The sequence below is a fragment of the Heterodontus francisci genome, chromosome 35, assembly GCF_036365525.1.
Source record: "Heterodontus francisci isolate sHetFra1 chromosome 35, sHetFra1.hap1, whole genome shotgun sequence".
Classification (NCBI taxonomy): Eukaryota; Metazoa; Chordata; class Chondrichthyes; order Heterodontiformes; family Heterodontidae; genus Heterodontus; species Heterodontus francisci.
Window position 1 is genome coordinate 57,680,666 of NC_090405.1, and position 23,026 is coordinate 57,703,691.

Consider the following 23,026-nt stretch of genomic DNA (forward strand, 5'->3'; position numbering starts at 1 on the left):
TGTGAATTAGCCTGATGTCCTTGTCTCTCAGCTGAGGGAGGGCAGTTTTGATTCTCTTTCTCTCAGTTCAATTCTTCAAAGTTAAAAAAGGAGGCTGAGGCAGGGGAGTAAAGTGATACCTTTTGAAGTGTAGTCTGATTTTCATCGCATTGAAAAGGGTTGTCTTAAAACTATTAAGACTATTATGTGGAATTGAAGAGATAAGTATATCACCAGTTAAAAGAAAACCAATGTTTTAAAGTCTCAACATTTCACCAACATTTCAGCAATCATTTATATAGAAAGTGATAAATATGAGAGAGCCTTCTAATGAGTGTATGGTGCGGGGGAGGATGGGGAGAGACATAGTTTTGAAAGGACACTGCTTCTTGTGCAGTTCCTATATGTTTATGGGAATAGTAGCACAGTGATAATGTTACTAGACTAGAAATTGAGAGGCCTGCATTAATGGGAATTCAAAACCCATCAAGGCAGCTTGTGTAATTTAAATTAAATTAATTCATAAATCTGAAATAAACAGCTGGTCTCAGTAATGATGGCCATGAAACTACCAGATTGCTGTAAAAACCCATCTGGTTCACTGATATCCTTTAGGGAAGGAAATCTGCTGTTCTTACCTGGTCTGGCCGATATGTGACTGCCCTCTGAAATGGCCTTGCATGCACTCAGTTGTATCAAACCGCTACAGAAAAGTTGAAAAAGAATAAAACTGGACAGACCACCCGGCATTGACCTAGGCACCAGAAATGACAAAAACACACCCTTCCCATTTGGCCCTGCAAAGTCCTGCTCACTAACATCTGGGACTTGTACCAAAATTGAGAGAGCTGTCGTCATACAGTCTAGCCAACAGCCTGACCTAGTCATACTCAACGAATCATACCTTTAAGCCAATGTCCTAGACTCCTCCAACACCCTCCCTAGGTATATCTTGTTTCTCCGGCAGGACAGACACACCAGACGTGGCGGCACAGCGTTATACAGTTGGAAGGGTGTGGCTCTGGGAGTTCTCAACATTGACTCCGGACCCCATGAAGTCACAAGGCATCACGTGAAACATGGGCAAGGAAACCTCCTGCTGATTACCACATACCACCCTCTCTCAGCTGATGAAACAGTACTCCCCCATGTTGAACACCACTTGGAAGAAGCACTGAGAGTAACAAGGACACAGAATGTACTCTGGGTGGGGAACTTCAATGTCCATCACCAAGAGTGGCTCGGTAGTCCCACCACTGACTGAGCTGGCAGAATCCTGAAGGACATAATTGCCAAACTGGGCCTGCGCAGGTGGTGAGAGAACTAACACAAGAGAAAAATCTACTTATCCTCGTCCTCCCCAATCTGCCTGTCGTAGATGCATCTATCCATGACAGTATTGGTAGGAGTGACCACCGTCCTTGTGGAGATGACATCCTGTCTTCACACTGAGGGTATCCTCTGTTGTGTTGTGTGGCACTACCACTGTGCTAAATGGGATAGATTCAGAACAGAACTGAGGCGCTGTGGGCCATCAATATCAGCAGAATTGTATTCAACCATAATCTGTAATCTCATTACCGTCAACCATGGAATCAACCCTGGTTCAATCAGCAGTGCAGGAGAGCATGCTAGGAGCAACATCAGACGTACCTAGAAATGAGGTGCCAACCTGGTGTTGCTACAATAGAGGACCACGTGCATGCTAGACAGTGAAAGCAGCATGCGACAGACAGAGAAAAGCTCTGCAGTCTTGCCACATCTAGCCGTGAATGGTGGTAGACAGTTAAACAACTAACCAGAGGAGGAGGCTCCACAAAAATCCCCCTCCTGAATGATAGAGGAGCCCAGCATGTCAGTGCAAAAGACAGGGCTGAAACATGTTTGGCAGGGGGATGCGAACCGAAGCCACGGATCAGTGGATGGGGCAGCTGTTGAACAGGCAGATACCGAGTGCAGAGAGTCTGTGAGGAAGGTTAGACAGTTGACAGGGCAAAGTGCAGCCAGTATGATGGGTTGAAGTGTGTCTATTTTAACGCAAGAAGTGTCAGGAATAAGGGTGATGAACTTAGAGCATGGATCAGTACTTGGAGCTACGATGTTGTGGCCATTACGGAGATGTGGATATCACAGGGGCAGGAATGGATGTTGGATGTTCCGGGGTTTAGATGTTTCAAAAGGAATAGGGAGGGAGGTAAAAGAGGTGGGGGAGTGGCATTGTTAATCAGGGATAGTATCACAGCTGCAGAAAGGGAGGTAGTCGAGGAGGGTTTGTCTACTGAGTCATTATGGGTGGAAGTCAGAAACAGGAAAGGAGCAGTCACTTGCTGGGGGTTTTCTATAGACCCCCCAATAGCAACAGAGACATGGAGGAACAGATTGGGAGGCAGATTTTGGAAAGGTGCAGAAGTAACAGGGTTGTTGTCATGGGTGACTTCAACTTCCCTAATATTGATTGGAACCTCCTTAGTGCAAATAGTTTGAATGGAGCAGTTTTTGTCAGGTGTGTCCAGGAAGGTTTCCTGACTCAATATGTAGATAGGCCGACTAGAGGGGAGACTATGTTGGACTTGGTGCTTGGCAACGAACCAGGCCAGGTGGCAGATCTATCGGTGGGAGAGCATTTCGATGATAGTGATCACAACTCCCTGACCTTTACTATAGTCATGGAGAGGGACAGGAGCAGACGGGATGGGAAAATATTTAATTGGGGGAGGGGGAATTACAATGCTATTAGGCAGGAACTGGGGAGCATAAATTGGGAACAGATGTTCTCAGGGAAATGCACGACAGAAATGTGGAGGTTGTTTAGGGAGCACTTGTTGCGACTGCTGGACAGGTTTGTCCCGATGAGGCAGGGAAGGAATGGTAGGGTGAAGGAACCTTGGATGACAAGAGATGTGGAACAGCTAGTCAAGAGGAAGAAGGAAGCTTACTTAAGGTTGAGGAAGCAAGGATCAGACAGGGCTCCAGAGGGTTACAAGGTAGCCAAGAAGGAACTGAAGAATGGACTTAGGAGAGCTAGAAGGGGACATGAAACAGTGTTGGCGGGTAGGATTAAGGAAAATCCCAAGGCGTTCTACACTTATGTGAGGAACAAGAGGATGGCCAGAGTGAGGGTAGGGCCGATCAGGGATAGTGGAGGGAACTTGTGCCTGGAGTCGGAGGAGGTAGGGGAGGTCCTAAATGAATACTTTGCTTCAGTATACACTAGTGAGAGGGACCTGGTTGTTTGTGAGGACAGCGTGGAACAGGCTGATATGCTCAAACAGGTTGATGTTAAGAGGGACGATGTGCTGGAAATTTTGAATGATATGAGGATAGATAAGTCCCCGGGGCCAGACGGGATATACCCAAGGATATTACGGGAAGCGAGGGAAGAGATTGCTGCGCCTTTGGCGATGATCTTTGCGTCTTCACTGTCCACTGGAGTAGTACCAGATGATTGGAGGGTGGCAAATGTTATTCCCTTGTTCAAGAAAGGGAATAGGGATAACCCTGGGAATTATAGACCAGTCAGTCTTACGTCGGTAGTGGGCAAATTATTGGAGAGGATTCTGAGAGACAGGATTTATGATTATTTGGAAAAGCATGGTTTGATTAGAGACAGTCAGCATGGCTTTGTGAGGGGCAGGTCATGCCTCACAAGCCTTATTGAATTCTTTGAAGATGTGACAAAACACATTGATGAAGGAAGAGCAGTGGATGTGGTGTATATGGATATTAGCAAGGCGTTTGATAAGGTTCCCCATGGTAGACTCATTCGGAAAGTAAGGAGGCATGGGATACAGGGAAAGTTGGCTGTCTGGATACAAAATTGGCTCGCCCATAGAAGTCAGAGGGTGGGAGTAGATGGAAAGTATTCAGCATGGAGCTCAGTGACCAGTGGTGTTCCACAAGGATCTGCTCTGGGACCTCTGCTCTTTGTGATTTTTATAAATGACTTGGATGAGGAAGTGGAAGGCTGGGTTAGCAAGTTTGCCGATGACACGAAGGTTGCTGGAGTTGTGGATAGTGTGGAAGGCTGTTGTAGATTGCAACGGGACATTGACAGGATGCAGAGCTGGGCTGAGAAGTGGCAGATGGAGTTCAACCTGGAAAAGTGTGAAGTGATTCATTTTGGAAGGTCGAATTTGAATGCGGAATACAGGCTTAAAGACAGGATTCTTGGCAGTGTGGAGGAACAGAGGGATCTTGGGGTCCATGTCCATAGATCGCTCAAAGTTGCCACCCAAGTTGATAGGGTTGTTAAGAAGGCGTACGGTGTGTTGGCTTTCATTAACAGGGGGATTGAGTTTAAGAGCCGCGAGGTTATGCTGCAGCTCTATGAGGCCCTGGTTCGACCACACTTGGAATATTGTGTTCAGTTCTGGTCGCCTCATTATAGGAAGGATGTGGAAGCTTTAGAGAGGGTGCAGAGGAGATTTACCAGGATGCTGCCTGGACTGGAGGGCATGTCCTACGAAGAAAGATTGAGGGAGCTAGGGCTTTTCTCATTGGAGCGAAGAAGGATGAGAGGTGACTTGATAGAGGGGTACAAGATGATGAGAGGCATAGATAGAGTGGATAGCCAGAGACTTTTTCCCAGGGTGGAAAGGGCTATCACCAGGGGGCATAATTTTAAGGTGATTGGAGGAAGGTTTCGAGGAGATGTCAGAGGTAGGTTCTTTACACAGAGAGTGGTGGGTGCGTGGAATGCGCTGCCAGCGGTGGTAGTAGAAGCAGATACATTAGGGACATTTAAGCGACTCTTGGATAGGTACATGGATGATAGTAGAATGAAGGGTAGGTAGTTAGTTTGATCTTAGAGTAGGTTAAAGGTTCGGCACAACATCGTGGGCCGAAGGGCCTGTACTGTGCTGTACTGTTCTCTGTTCTATGTGCAACTGAGACAATCTCCCCTTGATAAAAACAGAAAGTGCTGGAAATACTCAGCTGGTCAGGCAGCATCTGTGGAGAGAGAAACAAAGTTAAAGGTCTGTGACCATTTATCAGAACTCCAGCATCTGCAGTATTTTGCTTCTATCTCCCCTTAATGTTCAACGGCATTACTATCGCTGAATCCCCTACCATCAACATCCTGGGGGTTTCCCTTGACCAGGAACTTAACAGGAGCACCCATATAATTGCTGTGGTGACAAGAGTAGGTCAGAGGCTGGGAATTCTACAGCGAGTAACTCACCTCTTGACTCCCCAAAGCCTGTCCACCTATAAGTCACAAGTCAGAATACTGTCCAACTGGAAAAAATTTGCAGGGCTACAGGGAAACGGCAGGTGAGTAGGACTCGGTGAGTTGCTCTTGCAGAGAGCTGGCATTGACACAAAGGGCCGAAAGGCCTCCTGCGTTGTAACCATTCTATGATTCTATGACTTCCTGGATGAATGCAGCTCCAACAAAATTCAAGAAGCTTGACACCATCTGGAACAAAGCAGCTCGTTTGATCAGCAACCCATTCACCACATTAAACATTCATTCCCTCCACCACTGGCACACAGTGGCAGCAGTGTGTACCATGTACAAGATTCACTGCATCAACTTGCCAAGCCTCCTTCAACAGGACCTTCCAAACCTGTGACCTTTACCACCTATAAGAACAAGGGCAACAGAACCATGGGAACACCCGCACCTGCAAGTTCCCCTCCAAGCCACCACAATCTTGACTTGGAACTATTTGGCTATTCCTTCACTGTTGTTGGGTCACAAACCTGGAACTTGCTTCCTAACAGCACTGTGGGTGTACCTACACAACGCGGACTGTGGTGGTTCAAAAGCCATCTTCTCAAGGGCATTTAGGGATGTGCAATAAATGCTGATCTTGCCAGCAACATTCATATCCCATGAACGAATAAAATAAAATGTTCTGTCTTTTCTGTCGTTTTGATGAGTAGAATTTCTGCCAAAAATAAGCTATCTTTACAGAAAGAAAATAAAATTCCACTTATAAGAACATAAGAAATAGGAGCAGGAGTAGGCCATTCAGCCCCTCAAGCCTGCCCTGCCATTCATTAAGTTCATGGCTGATCTGTCCCAGGCCTCAACTCCTCTTTCGGGCCTGGTGTGCATAACCTTCGACTCCCCGAGATTTCAAAAATCTATCTACCTCCTCCTTAAGTACATTTAGTGACCTAGCCTCCACAACTCTCTGGGGTAGAGAATTCCAGAGATTTGCCACCCTCTGAGAGAAAAAATTCCTTCGCATCTCAGTTTTAAATGTGTGACCTCTTATTCTGTAACTATGTCCCCTAGTTCAAGATTCCCCACCAGTGAAAACATATTCTCAACATCTACCCTGTCAAGCTCCCTTAGAATCTTATATGTTTCAATAAGATCACCCCTCATTCTTCTAAACATCAATGAATAAAGGCCTAACCTGTTTAGTCATTCTTGATCAGACAGCCCCTTCATCCCAGGAATCAGCCTCGTGAACCTTTTCTGAACTGCCTCCAATGCTAGTATATCCTTCCTTAAATACGAGGACCAAAACTGTACACAGTACTCTAGGTGTGGCCTCACCAACACCCTGTACAGTTGCAACAAGACTTCCCTCTTTTTAAACTCTAACCCCCTAGCAATAAAGGCCAAAATTCCATTTGCCTTCCTAATTACTTGCTGCACTTGCATGCTAACTTTTTTGTGTTTTATGGTTTCATATTTTTTTAAATCATGCAGCAAGATACATTCCAGTAAATGTTTTTTCAATTAATGTATCTACATGCTGGTCCTCGGTGACATCATCCGAAAGTACAGTGTTAGTTTTCACATGTACGCTGATGACACCCAGCTCTACCTCACCACCACCTCTCAACTGCTCCACTATTGCTAAACTATCAGACTGCTTCTTTGACATCCAGTACTGGATGAACAGAAATTCGCTCCAATTAAATATTAGGAAGACTGAAGGCAGTGTTTTTGGTCCCTGCTCCAAATTCCATTCTCTAGCTACTGATTCCATCCCTCTCCCTAGAAACAGTCAGAGATTAAGCCAGTCTGTTCACAACCTTGATATCACATTTGACCCAGAGATGAGTTACCGACCTCACATTCGCACCATCATGAAGACCGCCTATTTCCACTTCTGTAACATTGCCCAACTTTGCCCTTGTCTCAGCTAATTTGCTGCTGAAATCCTCATTCATGCCTTCGTTACCTCTAGACATGACTACTCCAATGCACTCCTGGTTGATCGCCCCCATTCTACTCTCAGAAAACTTGAGGTCATCCAAAACTTTGCTGCCCATGTCTTAACCTGCACCAAACATTCACCTATCAGCCTTGTGCTCACTGACCTACATTGGTTCCCCGTCAAGCAACGTCTTGATTTTAAAATTTTCATCGTTGTTTTTAAATCCCTCCTTGGCCTCACCCCTCCCTATCTCTGTAATCTCCTCCAACCTCACAATTCTCCAAGATATCAGAGCTCCTCTAATTCCAGCCACTTGAGCATCTCCGATTTTAATCGCTGCACCATTGGAGGCCACGCCTTCAGTTGCCTGGGCCCTAAACTCTGGAATTCACTCCCTACACCTATCTGCCTCTTTACCTCACTTTCCTCCTTTAAGACACTCCTTAAAACCTACCTCTTTGATCAAGCTTTTGGTCATCTGACCTAATATCTCCTTTTGTGGCTTTGTGTAATATCTAGTTTTATAATGTTCCTGTGATGCGCCTTGGGACATTTTATTACATTAAAGACACTATATAAATATTTGTTGTTGCTGTTGTCATCATCGTCATTCATTTTTATGTTTTTCCTTCCTGATGAAGATATTTACAACCTGGATTGGTTCCTGCTTCTCCCCTGAAGGAGGGAACATGGTGACAGCAGTAGATGGGGGAATTGGAGGGGGGAGAAAAATAGAGAGAGGAATATCTGTTGAGCACATAATTTATCTTACAGTTATAGACTATACATCCATCCAGAAGTTAGCCACAATCAGTATTTTTAGTGAATAAAAGTGCTTTCGTCAAACATTTCTTTATTTTATGCCTATAATATTTAGTTGTGATCCACTTTTTCCATAAATAACATTTCTTTTGCTCAAACTTTGACTGATTTGATCAGAGGAAAATGTTGAAAATGTCTTTAATTGCCATCATAACTTTTAGAAATTACCAAATTTGGGGTCTTTGAAGTCAGCATTGTGTAGACAAGTCTGTTTGTGTTACTTGCATAGAATAATTAATCACATATGAAGGGCATGATACAAAATATGAACAACACTGACTAGTTTAATAAACTCATAGATGATTCGCATTTTCTATTTTTCTCAACAACTTTCTTGTGTTTCCCTTGTTACTGCACAGTAGAACTCAGAGTGGATGAAGAGAATTAACACTTGGAGATCTGAAACAATGTCTAAAATTTAAAAGTGTAGTGTAAGCATGTCACACTGCAGGTGTAATAAAAGCAAAATACTGTGGATGCTGGAAATCTGAAATAAAAACAAGAAATGCTGGAAATACTCAGCAGGTCTGGCAGCATCTGTGGAAAGAGAAGCAGAGTTAACGTTTCGGGTCAGTGACCGAAGACCCTTCCGAAGAAGGGTTAACTCTGCTTCTCTTTCCATAGATGCTGCCAGACCTGCTGAGTATTTCCAGCATTTCTTGTTTTTATTTCACACTGCAGGTGTGCTGTACCAGTAGTGTGTATGAGACACTGCAGATCAAGGTACTTGTGTCTGGGAAATTGTACAGGTCAGTCATTTTAGAAATCTGCAGAACACCTGTAAAGGGTTGGATGAGACTGGAAAATAACCATTCGTAATTGTTCTGTTTGTAAAAAAAAAAATTTACCCAGTAAACCTGCACAGAATTTATGATTTAAAATACTAGTATTTTGATATTTTTGCATTAGCAGATGTATAGAAATGAATATTATGTGTTAGTTAATGTCATAAGTAAGTCTGTGTATGTGGATAATCAATCCAAAAGGGTCTTAGCGACAGTAGCACCAATACATATTGGCCACTACCTCAATTCATAGTTGAAGGTAAAGCTTGTATCCTTGCTTTCGACAGAATGGGCATCCAACTAGCTCAGGAGACTAACTCATTTTACTTAAAAACTGATGAAATGCACAATTAATGTTTAACTCCATTTGTTCAGCTCTTTGATTACAGTCTCTTGTTTCCTTTTTCTCATCTAAAAGTTATTTTTAAATCTCTAACTTAAAGCAGACAGGATAATTAAAGCAGACAGGACAATTATCCTAGAAACTTGCCACATCAGGTTTCATCAGAAAAAGTGAAAGGCAGAAAAAAATTGAAGCTACATGAATACAGAAACAGGACAAGAGGTGCACAGGGCAAGGTTCTTTCTCCCAGCTAAATACAATCTCTGCCACTCGCCTGTCTCTTCACAGGAAATGTGATTGAACTGCAGCAGTGAGTGAGTTTTCTCAGTTGTTCTGTATATCCTGCTATTCAGACCTTTCATAACTGATAGGGAGGAGGAATTCCTTGTAATGTATGCTGTCAGCTATGAGGAGAGACTGGATAGTCTAGAGTTGTTTTCCTTCGAGCAGAGAAGGCCGAGGAGGGACCTGATTGAGGTATACAAAATTATGAGGGGCATAGATAGAGTAGATAGGAAGAAACTTTTTCCCTTAGCGGAGGTGTCAATAACCAGGGGGCATAGATTTAAGCAAAATACTGCGGATGATGGAAATCTGAAATAAAAACAAGAAATGCTGGAACCACTCAGCAGATCTGGCAGCATCTGTGGAAAGAGAAGCACAGTTAACGTAAGGGTTCCGAAGAAGGGTCACTGACCCGAAACGTTAACTCTGCTTCTCTTTCCACAGATGCTGCCAGACCTGCTGAGTGATTCCAGCATTTCTTGTTTTTATTATGGCATAGATTTAAGGTAAGGAGCAGGAGGTTTAGAGGGAATGTCCGCAAAAAAATTTTCACCCTGAGGGAGTTGGAATCTGGAACACACTGCCTGAAGGGGTGGTAGAGGCAGGAACCCTCACACCATTTAAGAAGTATTTAGATGAGCACTTGAAAATCTATAGCATACAAGGCTACGGGCCAAGTGCTGGAAAATGGGATTAGAATGTTTAGGTGCTTGACGGCTGGCATGGACACAATGGGCTGAAGGGCCTGTTTCTGTGCTGTATAACTTTATGACTCTATGACATCAAATTGTGTGACTAGTAATAGAGAAGTTCAAAGAGATCTGGAATAGCTGAGGGGATGGATTTAGGGATGCACATGGACCTATTGTGGAGAAATATAATTGAATGTGCAATGGTAGAGAATGCACATACTTGAAAATATATCCATTAACAAATGTGAAAAAGGGTGTGATTTTGTGACTATTTCTGAAGTATCCATTCAGAATAAAACTGCTATAAACAATTCTGTTCATGTGCTGGGATAAATCATAAGATTATTTGACTGTCAAAGTAGATTATTGTAACATTATACAAATTACTGGTGAGGCCATATTTGGAATATTGTATGCAACTTGAGGCACCTTCAAAGAGATTAATGGAATGTAGAGTGTTCACAGAAGATCATTAAGAGTGATTCTAGGACACAACTCGGTGTAAGGGAAGACAGACTCGCAAGGTTGAACTTCTGTCCATTTGAGAAAAGAAGATTGAGAAGTGACGTGATCTGGATTTAAAATACTATGAGAGGATTGTATAAAATGTAGGTGTAAGCAAGCTATTCAACTTGGTTCTTTTACGTAGATCGAGAGACACAAGTATTACATTAAAAAGCCTTAAGCACGAATTGAGATTAGGAGGAATGTCTCTTCCCCAATGTAATGGATATGTGGACTAACCCCCCAGCAAAAGCACTAATATTGTGTTTATTCCAGCTTCAATTTGGACAAAAACTGCCACTTAAATTTAAACCGCAACTCTGGTGGATCCAGATGAAGTAATGTGCCCAGATGGCAGCTTTAAGACAGATGGAATGATAATGAGCTTTTCTGAGTGCTGTGATATTTTCTAATTTCATTGAAATAGTACCAAAAAATGACAAAGTACTAAACACACAGGGCCACACAGAAGGCTGGGTCTCTGGAGAGACAGCCCAAGCTTCAGAATTGTGCAGATTTGTTGTGCTTTAGACAGAAGTTTAGTCACCACTCTCCAGAAATGAGATCCTATCACATTTCAAAAGCCTCCTTTTCCTCACAACTTCAACAGTATAAATGAGAATTTATACTCTATTTAGTCTGGCAGGAGAAACATAAAATCTGCTCGGGACTGTTAAGGATTTAGGCTCAGAGGGAACACTGTCAGTGGCCCTACATTTATGAGGAGTGCATGAGGGGTGGGTGGGAGGAGGTTAAAATCTCCCATGTGTCTAAGAATTTTAATAAAATTGATGTCCTCTTTAATCAGTTCTAGTAAATGCTTCTTGAGGGAAAATAGCCAAATTAGGGGACATTCTTCCAAAATGTATTTAACAATGCCATCCTAACTTGAACACAAACACATTATGCAGCATATGGTAGTGCCTTGATTATGTTACCACACTAGCAATCCAAAGGCCTGGATGAATAATCCAGAGAATTGAATTCATATACCACCATGGCATTTTGAGAAACATCTGGAAATAAAAAGCTGGTATCAGTTAAAGAGACCATGAGCCTTGAGAACTAAATATCCTTTCGGTGAGGAAACCTGACATTCTTACCTGACAAAATCAAGAGCCAATCATTAAATTGAAATAATTATATTTAAATGCATTTAAAAAAGCAGTTCAGCAATTTAAAATAGCTTCCCGTTGCATCAAGACACTAATGCCGCCATGGTGCTTTCCTGCCGCTGACAAAATCTGGAACCGTCATCACAACGCCAGATTTCCGGGCAGACGGTTCCAACAAAATTCTCTGTCTCCCCACGCCACCATTCCTGCTTTAAACGGCCGCTCAAAATTCTTCCCCTTCTATGATAAACGGTTCTTTTACAGAAGAGAATGGGTTTGATTTCTCTACAAAATTCTTTAGTTCATATCACCTTTGTTGCCTAAAAAGTATGTTTTATTAAATATATTTTTTTCCCACAGGAGAAGCGGCGTTTGGCTATCAGTAATGCTGCTCGACAGTGGGAGATACAGCAGACAGTTGCCATCATCAAGGACACACAGCAAGCACAAGTGAAACCTCTCGGCACAGCCAATAACATCAGTATTCTTAAGCCATGTCATATAAATGAGTGTGAACATGAACTATGGCCTAATGAGTCAAGGTATGTGCTTTTTTGATTGAGAAACTTTGATGAAGGACCAATACATAGAGTGCAGGATAGCAGTAAGATGGAGAAAAGGTGAGTGGGAGAGAAGATGAGATAAATCATTGGTAGAAGGATTAGAGGGGACATGAGGAAAAACGTTTTCACCCAGAGAGTGGTGGGTGTCTGGAATTCACTGCCAGGAATGGTGATGGAGGCAGAAACCGTCAACTCATTTAAAAGGTACCTGGACATGCACCTGAAGTGCTGTAACCTGCAAGGCTACGGACCAGGTGCTGGAAGGTGGGATTAGATTGGGTGGCTAGTTTTTTCAGCCGGCGCAGACACGATGGGCTGAATAGCCTCCTTCTGTGCTTTAATTTTTCTATGGTTCTAATCAGGAAATATTGATTAGGTGACTCTAAACTATGTAGATTGTAGGGCATCTACTGTTTTTTGTTTGGTTTTAATGTGAGTTTAATTAGGTTTTTTTTCTAATAGTGATTTTTTTCCGGGGTTCAATGTTTAATTTTTCCAGTTTCATCATGCTTTTTCCTCAGTTCCAGTATTTAATCTGAAAACCAGCAAGCCAGTTCATACATTATTCTAGTCAAACATAGAAGCACTTGTAATTTTCCTGCTTTAAAAGAATCATAGATAAACCTTTAAATAACGTGACATGATTTCAAATAACAAGCAGGCAAGAAGAAAGCTGTCACTCAGTGCTGTATGGTCAGGCATTTCACAGAAGGAATGTGGAAAGGATTTCTGGGTCAGAGATAGAAAGGATTCTGGTTTTACTTCTAGAAAAGTGGGGTGGGTCACAAACACCCCTTCAAGTAAGATGGGAAAAGTATGTCCCAGGATCTGTTACATACAAACATGTTTAGGGTTGATAAGTCACCTGGTGCAGGTGGCTTGCATCCCAGGTTTCTAAAGGAAGTGGGGGTGGAATTAGTGGAAGGATTTGCCATAATCTTTTAATCTTCCCTGGATACGGGGGAGGTGCCAGAGGATTGGAGAGTGGAAAATGTGACACTTATTCAAGAAAGGGTATAAGGACAGTCCGAGCAACTACAGGCCAGTTAATTTAACATCAGTGGTTAATCAGGGGAAAACATCAACAGACACTTGGAGAGGTTATAGTTGATTAAAGATAGTCAGCATGGATTTGTAAAAGGGAGATCATACTTGAATCATGTAATCGAATTTTTTGATGAAGTAACAGAGAAGGTTGATGAAGGGAATGTGGTGGATGTTGTTTCTATGGATTTTAAGAAAGCATTTGATAAGGTACCATGTAAAAGGTGGGTTAACAAAATTGAAGCTCATGGACTAGGAGGGTCAGTGGCCAATTGGATAAAAAATTGGCTTAAGGACAGAAAACAGCAAGTCGTTGTAAATGGTTGTTTTTTCAGACTGGAGGATAGTATTCAGTCATGTTCCCCAAGGGTCAGTGCTGGGACCACTGTATTTTTTGCTGTATATAAATGACTTGGATCTTGGAATACAGAGGAGAATCTCAAAGTTTGCCGATGACACCAAACCCGGAGGTATGGCAAACTGTGAGGATGATATGAACCATCTGGAACAGGACATAGAAAGGCTATCAGAATGGGCAGACAGGTGGCAGACGGAATTTAAGACTGACAAGTGTGAGGTGATGCATTTTGGCAGAAGGAATAGACAGAGACTTGATGGCACCGTTCTAAAGAGTGTACAGGAACAGAAGGACTTGGGGGTGCATGTGCATCAATCTTTGAAGGTGTCAGGACATATTAAGAGAGTGGTTAGTAAAGCATATGGGATCTTGGGCTTCATAAATAGGGGCATTGAATACAAAAGCAGGTAAGTTATTCTGAACCTTTATAAAGCTCTGCTTGGGCCCCAACTGGAGTGTTGTGTCCTTTTCTGGTCCCGACACTTTAGGAAGGCTGTGAGGGCCCTTGAGAGGGTGCAAAGGAGATTTACCAGAATGGTTCCAAGTGTGGGGGATTTTTGTTACAAGGTTAGTTTGGTAAGCTGGCGTTGCTCTCCTCAGAGCGAAAGAGATTGAGGGGAGATTTCATAGAGATGTACAAGATTATGACAAGCTTAGATAAGTTAGACAAGGAAAAACTGTTCCCATTAACTAATGATACAAGGACTAGGGGACACAGATTGAAGATTTTGGGCATGAAATGCAGGGTGAATATAAGAAAGAACTTTTTTACGCAGCAGGTGGTAATGACCTGGAACTCGCTGCCCACAAGGGCGGTAGAAGTGGAGCCAATGATTTGAAAAGGAAATTGGATGGCCACTCGAAGGAAATAAACTTGCAGGGCTACGGGGATCAAGCTGGGGAGTAGGACTGACTGGATTGCTCTGTGGAGAGCCAGCATGGATTCGATGGGCAAAATGGCCTCCTTCTGTGCCATAAATGACTCTATAGGAACAGGATGAGACCATTCAGCCCTTTGAGCTTGTTGTGCAATTTATTTTTTTTTATTTAGAGATACAGCACTGAAACAGGCCCTTTGGCCGAGTCTGTGCTGACCCATTTATACTAATCCTACATTAACCCCATATTCTCTACCACATCCCCACCATTCTCCTACCACCTACCTACACTAGGGGCAATTTACAATGGCCAATTTACCTATCAACCTGCAAGTCTTTGGCTGTGGGAGGAAACCGGAGCACCCAGCGGAAACCCACATGGGCACAGGGAGAATTGCAAACTCCAGTTGGATTATGAATGATCTGTATCTCAACTCCATTTGTCTGCCCCTTGATACCCTTATCCAACAAAATCTATCGATGTTTATCTTGAAACTTCAGTTGATCCCAAGCATCCATGGTGTTTTGGGGACAGTTTTCCATATTTCCACTACCCTTTGTGTGAAAAGTGCTTCCTGATTTCACTCCTAAATTGGTCTAGTGATAATTTTATAAATGCCCTCATATTTTCTCCCACCTGATGAAATAGTTTCTCTGTATCTACACAATTGAATCCGTTAATCATTTTAAATAAAAATAGAAAATGCTGCAACTTTATTTTAGGTCGATAACCTTATGTCAGAATACAATCATTTTAAATACCTAAATTAGATCACCTCTCAATCTTTAAAAGTCAAAGGAGTACAAGTTCATGCATCCTATCCTCTTAATACAAGTTCTGCTATCATTCTGTTACATCTGTGCTGTGTCCTTTCCAAGGCCAGTATATCTTCCCTGTGACCAAAACTGAAGTTTTGTAGTATTGCAGTACTCTAGATAAGGTCTGACCAAGGCTTTGTACCACTAATGCATCACTTCCTCAATTTTGAACTTCAACCTCCCTGAGATAAAGGGTAACATTCCATTAGACTGTTTGATGACATTTTTTAACTGTACACTGGCTTTTAGTAATTTGTGTGTATAAACACCTATATCCCATTATCTCCTAGTCTCTCAGTATTAAGATATTCCAATTTGTCTTTCTCAGATGCTTGGATATGCAACTCTCTAATTCTAAATGCAAGTTATTACTCTATGGTGAAAAGCTGAGGTCCCAGAACAGTGCCCAGGGGATCGACACTCATCACATCTGGATTATGTTCAATGTCATCTGGATCAGGGCAGCCTATGGGGGTAGTGTGCCTAATGCTACAGTACTAAATAAAAAGTGGCCAATTCATTGGCCTACCCAAATGGTAGCATCGTGGTTATGTTACTGGACTAGGGATCCAGAGACAAGAGTTCAGATTCCACCCTGGCAGCTAGGGAATTTAAATTCAGTCAATTAAATAAATCTGGAATAAAAAGCTAGTATCAGCATTGGTAACCATATGACCACTGGACTATTGCAAAAACTCATCTGGTTCACTAATGTCCTTTAGCAAAGGATGTCTGCCATCCTTACCCAGTCTGGCCTAAATGTGACCCACAGCAATGTTGTTAAATCTTAACTGCCTGAAATGGCTCAGCAAGCCCCTCAGTTGCCAAAGAAGATGACCCACCACCACCTTAGGGCAATTAGGGATGGGCAATAAATGTTGGTTTGCCTGTGATGCCCACATCCCATGAATAAATAAAAAAAACATCCAAAAGCATCTCTGTTGGGAGCTGTAGAAATTAAGCAACCTGAATTGATTGTAAATAGTTCTGAATGTTTGCATAATTGTGGTACAGGAGAACTTAACTTCAGAGAAGGCCTGATTACCTAAAAGAAATCATTAGCCGACATGCATGTGGTACATTAAATACTTGTTGATAGATCGTGGAGATTGGATTACTCTTCTAAACAGAACAAATTTTCATTACTTTTATATAAAACTTTTAATGTTGAAAGTGCTATGTGCTGAACTGTATTTTATCATATCTCTTTACAGCCAATTGAGTTCTAATAGGTGCATTGAAAATGAAGCAGCAGAAAACAACAAACAAGACTTTACAAAATCCGAAAAGTCCAATAGCATGAGGTAACATCTTATTTTGATTTGCATGGAAGTAATTCTTATTATCTTCTGGTTCTATGCTTCGTAAAGGTTGAAGAGTCCAATCTATAGTTTCTTTTCTATGTTAGCATTGTTCATGGTGACTCACAACTATTCAGTGATATTCATATGTTCAGTCTGATTCGCTCTAGATGCACAACACAGCAACACCCAGTGTACCACCTGAAACATACAGTAAGCACACTCTCAACCAGCTTCCCAAACCTAAAAACTGTTCAACTGCCTCAAGGTCAATGTGTTTACTGTCGCAGGGTTTCTCTTTTTGTCAACTCATATAACCATGGTTTTATTTGTTACCACACTAGAAATAAACATTTTGTTTTAAGCTGTCTGTTAAAATTTTGCCTTCATTCTAAGTTATTCACCTGTCGATTTGAATTATTTTCTCTGCTCCTTTATGTCTTCCTATTTCACATTTCCAGCTTCAACAGCTTCTATCAACCCAGTGTGACATTTTGGTCCGGATTTTGTGATCAGCGGCGAAGCAAGGGCGCTTGCTGCTGACCTCAAAGAAAGTTATCCACAAAGATCTAGCAATCTCTGTGACATGGTTTTCCTCTCTCCTGATGGCAGTTTAAATCTGATCCCAAATCAAACGAAAGTCTTTGCATGCAGTAGCAGTGATTTCAGCAAGCCGGTAAGGAGCCAATCACATTGAAGTATTCACACACACAGCAAACCAGGGAGTTAAAACCACTGAAACCCTTCATTTCTAATTTAAATTTTCAGATGATGACTGCATTAAGGTAGAAGCTAAAATAAAGATAAACTTTAAAAATAATTTTTTATGTGTATTAAAAATATGTGGAACTTTTTATCAGTATGGAGAAATTTAACATTCTACAGGTATAAAATTAACTTTTCAGCCCCTTTGAGTATGTTTAGCAGTAATTAGGAAGGTAGTACACTGTTAAAAGCCCAGTTACACTTCATTAAGGTGTAACTTTTTCAAGAGTGTTTACAACGAGACTAACAGCATAGTGTTACATTTTTTCTTTCTAGACTAATACAAATGAAACTGAAGGGCAGGCATGAAGGTTTAGAATGTAAAGCTCTAATGGAGACTTGCTGTTGCTTCAGCTTACACATGTTAACTGTGCAAAAGAACTGAATCATGTGCTATTGCATCACTTCCTGTAATGACACACAGATTAGAATAAACATATATTTAAATGATTATATTTAACATACTAACAAATACACTTTCACAATATCCCTCTTCCCTTAAATGACAACCCCATATAATATAATAATATGTACATGAATAAGCAATCCTTACGAGAAATAAGAAATTTGACAACTATAACACGATTTACATAAAACATTCAACTGTAACAAGAACATTTGGAACACTCCTCTTCAAGGTGTTGTCTATGCTTGGAACCATACTGGTTATCGGCTGACTCGACCAGACCTTGTAACAGTGACATATGGGTGTCATATGTCCATCCTCTCCTCCTGAAAAGTGAGTTTGGGAGGATTGTCCTCAGTTGTTGGCGTGTTGTTTGTTGTCTCTTCGGCTTCAAAACGTATGCGGGAACGCGTAGGCGATGCTGGTTGGTCCCTTGTGTATGGCTAGCAGAGAGACCCCGAGGTGAGATTGGTTCCTTTGGTGAACCGCACCATTTGGTGCCACCTCATACGAATGTGATTCTTAGCACACCTGGGACACCTCTACTCGGATCCATGTTTCTTCTTGCAAGTGAAGGACCCTCACCTTAGGGCCAATGTATATTGGCGGTAATTCTGGTCCCGCATGTACATTGCATCTTTCATTTTATCTCATTTCGAACATAATCGGTCTGTGATCAAGGACAACTTGGTGAGATGATAACTTGGTAACGTGGTTCTCATCGGTCGACCAAACATAATCTCAGCAGGTGATGGCACTCCGGAATCTAAAGTCATTGCGCGAAGATGCAATAATGCAACTTGGATATCTTGCTCCTTTTCTGAACACTTTTTGATTTGACTGTCCTCACCATATGTTCAGCCATCCCATTGGAACGAGGCTATATGGGTGATGATGTAACATGGTTGATGGACCATTGTTCACACATATCCTGGAACGGTGTTCTGGTGTATTGTGGGCCGTTGTCAGACACCACTTCTACCGAGGCACCAAAAAGACTAAAGACGGCACTAGCAGTGTTTGCCACTGCTGAACTCAACGTGTCTCGAAGCTTCTGCACAATACGAAATTTGGGGTGATAGTCACTCGAAGATAGTCTTCTCTGCCCACAGAGCACAGATCTATTGCTATCTTGATCTATGGTGATGATGGTATGTCATGTAGTTGGAGAGGCTCTTTTTGTTGACTAGTCTGGTGTTCCTGACATGCATCACACGATCTCACCATCTGCTCAATATCCTTGATGTTGATGCCAGGCCGGAAAACTGACCTGCGGGCGAGTCCTCTCATTCTTTCTATTGCCTTGTGCCCTTGTCAGGCTGAAGTGTTGCTGGTATGAGTACTTTGAATAGTACTCCATTGGCCAATACGTTCTTAGATTCATAGGAATCTCCTGAATGTTCTCAGGCCAACTCTCTGTGACAATTTGCCATAGAGCTCGGAGTTTGGGTCTTGAGAAGTTTCCTTCTGGAGTTCCTCTCTTTTGTTTTGACTGAAGCACAAGATCTACATTGTAGACATCCTCTAAGCTTGTACACACTTGCTCCATCTGTAAGTTAAATGGCATTTCTCACACCTTCCCAGGATTGGGCAGTCTATTTAGGGTGTCCGATAGATCATCTGACTACAGGGTTTGGATCTGACATCACAGTTGTAGCCCTGAACCTTGATGAGTAGCCTCTGGAGTCAAGGCGGTGCACTCATGAGCAGTTTTTTCCAGATCATCTCCAACAGCTTATGATCTGTCTCGACCATGAGCTCTTTTCCAAATAAGAATGTGTGCAACCTGGTAATCCCGAAGACAAGAGCAAGAGTTTCTCGTTCGAAATTAGAGTAACTTGCTTGTGCTGGCAATAGACTCTTTAGGAACACAGGAACGAAGGAAATAGGAGCAGGAGTTGACTATTCGGCCCCTCAAGACTGCTTTGCCATTCAACTAGAAATTTGGCTGATCTTCTACCTCAATGCCATTTTCCCACACTATCCTCATATCCCTTGATATCTTTAATATCTAGAAATCTCTGTCTGTAGGGTAGAGAATTCCACAGATGCACCACCCTCTGAGTTAAGAAATTCCTCCTCATTTCAGTCCTAAATGGCCTATCTCTTATTTTGAGACTTTGTCCCCTGGTTTAGACCCCAGCCAGAGGAAACATCCTTCCTGCATCAACCTTGTCAAGCCCTATAAGAATTTTGTATGCTTCAATAAGAGCATCTCTCATTCTTCGAAATGAATTCTTTGAACCAAATGTGACAGGCTTGCCTTCTTGAAGAAGACATGCACCGAGACCTTTCTGCGATACGTCCACTTCGAATGTCGTTGTTCAAGGGTCATAGTATTGAAGACGTAACTCAGCTGACAGTGCTTGTTTCAACATGTTGGTAATCATCCTGACATAAGAATGGCGTATCTTTCTTCAGCAATTCTCTTATTGTAGAAACCTTCTCTGAGAAGCTTGGTATGTATGCAGCAAGGAAGTTGAATAGACCTAGACATCTTTGTAGGTCTTCTTTGTCCTGCAGCGTTGGCATTGACTGGATGTCTTTGATCTTCCCAGGATCTGGGCGGATGCCTGAACTTGAGTAAATGGCACCACAGAAATTATATGATCAGCTTTAATGGAGCACTTTTTGCTGTTGAAAATGAAACCTTTGCGAATGGCTGTTTCTGTCATGCTCTTCCTCTGTACATCCTACTACGGCAATGCCGCCTTCAATACACACTCAGCCTGGGGCTCATTCTGTCATCCGGTCCAAATGCTGTTGAAATATAGCCTGGCTGACCAACAGCCCAAATGTTAAATGGTGGAAACAGTACCTGCTAACAGGAGTTCTCAACATTGTTAGCTCTTGCGACTCTCTTGACAAGTGTAGTAACAATATCCATTATTTGTGTCTAATTTGGAAAGGTATTTCACTCCAGCAAACATTGGGTTTAACTCTTATAGTGTTGGTATCTTTGAGGACATCTCTTTAAGACTTTGTTTAGCCTTTTTGGGTCTAAACATAGTCGATTTGAACCATTCTTCTTGATTGCAGTAGTGACGGAACTGCACCAGTCCATGTAATGTGGCACTTGTTGAATGATGCCTTGCTTTTCCAATCCATCCAATTCTATTTTCAACTTTTCTTGAATATGCAAGCTGCATTTTCCCAGTGTGTTGCATGTTCTTTAAGGTATAGGACTGCGTCACAGTGGAAATTCGCAATTCTGTCAAACCGATCTGGGTACAATCTCTGGAGGTCTTGCACCGATCCAAAATCCTATTTTGACTGCTATGGTCTTCTGACTGGGTCAGCTCATGGATGGTGACCATGTTAAGTTTGTTGCACACTGGCAGCCCTGCTACTTGCTGGTCTTCATACATCCTCTATGTAGAATATCTGAGTAGACCATGTTAACTCTTTACCTGCATTCCACGTTTAGGAAATCTAGGTACTTTACTGTCAAGCCATTGTATGCCGTAAGCTTCACCCCTGTGGATTGGACCTCAGACTTCCATGCCTTGTTGTACATGTTCTTGAGGATGCGGAAAGGTAGAGTGTTGGCACTAGCACCAGCACCAGTGTCAGTCTTCACTCTCAGTCAATGCCGTCCAGTCTTATTAGGGGCAGATGATCTGGAGTATTGCAAAAGCTTCTACTTTGTTAACGGAATAGACCTGTTCCGCTAGGGTGATCATAAGAAACAGCTGTTCACTTGTAGTGTCTTTATCTCAATCAACCTCATCCATTTTGGGCAAGCGTTTCCCCCATTTCATGGATGGGTCTATGCTTTTTACAATGCCTGGAAATGTCTCGCCTTCCTTCGCCTCTGGGTGTCATACTTCTGCGGTTTGAGCACTGGCTTCTCCCTGCGTCCCTACTGCTGAACCTTCTGTGACGTTTGGCCCAGTGCCCTCTAAGTCGCCTTGCACATGTCTGCGTATGCCAGGCATCCAAGTGGTTGGTGGGAGAACCCACAGTTACTGCACACCTTGTTCTGCCTAGGTGTCTTGGATTTTGAACTGACAGGCATTTCGGACCCTAAGGCATGCAAACACTATCTCCCTGCGATAATTGCCTTGTATCTGTGTCTGTCCTGTAGCATACCCTCCACACCATGTCCCTTCATCTTTTCCAAGAGGTCTTTCTGGAAGGCCTCGATAGGAGTGGAGGCAATTACCAGCTTCATAATTAATTCAGTATCAGAGAAGTCGCATTCTCTTGCTTTCTTTCTGCATCGGTTAACAATGTTGACCAAGCTCTTGTAGGCTTTCTGTCTATACCTCATGAGTTTCAGGTGGTGTGCTCTGCAATTAACTTTAATTCTAAGCCGACTTACTAATGTTTCCCATAGCTTTGATGAATCAAAGGTATTGATGCTGCTCAGACCTTTGTTTTTTATCGCCTGTTTCTCTGCATCCACAACCTCATGGTCTAGTAAACATAGTTCAGTCCTCTAAAATAAAAGTGAAATACTGCAGATGCTGGAAATCTGAAATAAAACCAAGAAATGCTGGAAATACTCAGCAGGTCTGGCAGCAGCTGTGGAGAGAGAAGCAAAGTTAATGTTTCAGGTCAGTGACCAGATCAGAACTGGCAAAGGTTAGAAATGTAATAGGTTTTAAGCAAGTAAAGTGGGGATGGTGCAAAAGAGAACAAATGGGAAGGTGTTGATAGGACAGAGGGTCACAGAGAATAACTGTCTTTGCCTTTGTCCCATAACCCCCTTGTCAAAGAGTATATTAATGGTGTGGTGAAATACAAAGCGTTAGTGCAGAGAGGGTATTAAATGACAGAATAATGAAAGCCCTAGCCAAAAGCAAAACATGAAAAAAAATGGGCAGGCACATGGTAAAAAAAAGTGTAATGATGAAACAAACTAAAATAAAATGAAATAAAAAAAATACAAAGTGAAATTTAAAAAAAAGGTAAAACTAAAAAAAGGGGGCCAGTCATGCTCTGAAATTATTGAACTCAATGTTCAATCCGGTAGGCTGTAGTGTGCCTAATCGGTAAATGAGATGCTGTTCCTCGAGCTTGCGTTGATGTTCACTGGAACACTGCAGCAATCCCAGGACAGAGATGTGAGCATGAGAGCAGGGGGGAGTGTTGAAATGGCAAGCAACCGGAAGCTCAGGGTCCTGCTTGCAGACTGAGCGGAGATGTTCCGCAAAGCGGTCACCCAGTCTGCGCTTGGTCTCCCCAATGTAGAGGAGACCACACTGTGAGCAGCGAATACAGTATACTACATTGAAAGA

The 23,026-nt window shown here is 42.4% G+C and overlaps 1 protein-coding gene across 15 annotated transcripts in view; it reads left to right on the forward strand.

Moving 5' to 3' along the window:
• The window catches only part of LOC137350732 (leucine-rich repeat-containing protein 49), a 422,174-nt gene that overhangs the window by 281,898 nt on the left and 117,250 nt on the right, over positions 1–23,026 (forward strand). For all 15 annotated transcript variants that reach the window (XR_010969477.1, XM_068015697.1, XM_068015702.1 and 12 more), the window contains 2 exons: positions 12,010–12,191; positions 16,526–16,615. Coding sequence is in view for 14 of the 15 variants with exons in the window: in XM_068015697.1 (XP_067871798.1) it covers positions 12,010–12,191; positions 16,526–16,615 (272 nt within the window). In the remaining variant the exon portion in view is untranslated. The remainder of the gene's footprint in view (positions 1–12,009; positions 12,192–16,525; positions 16,616–23,026) is intronic.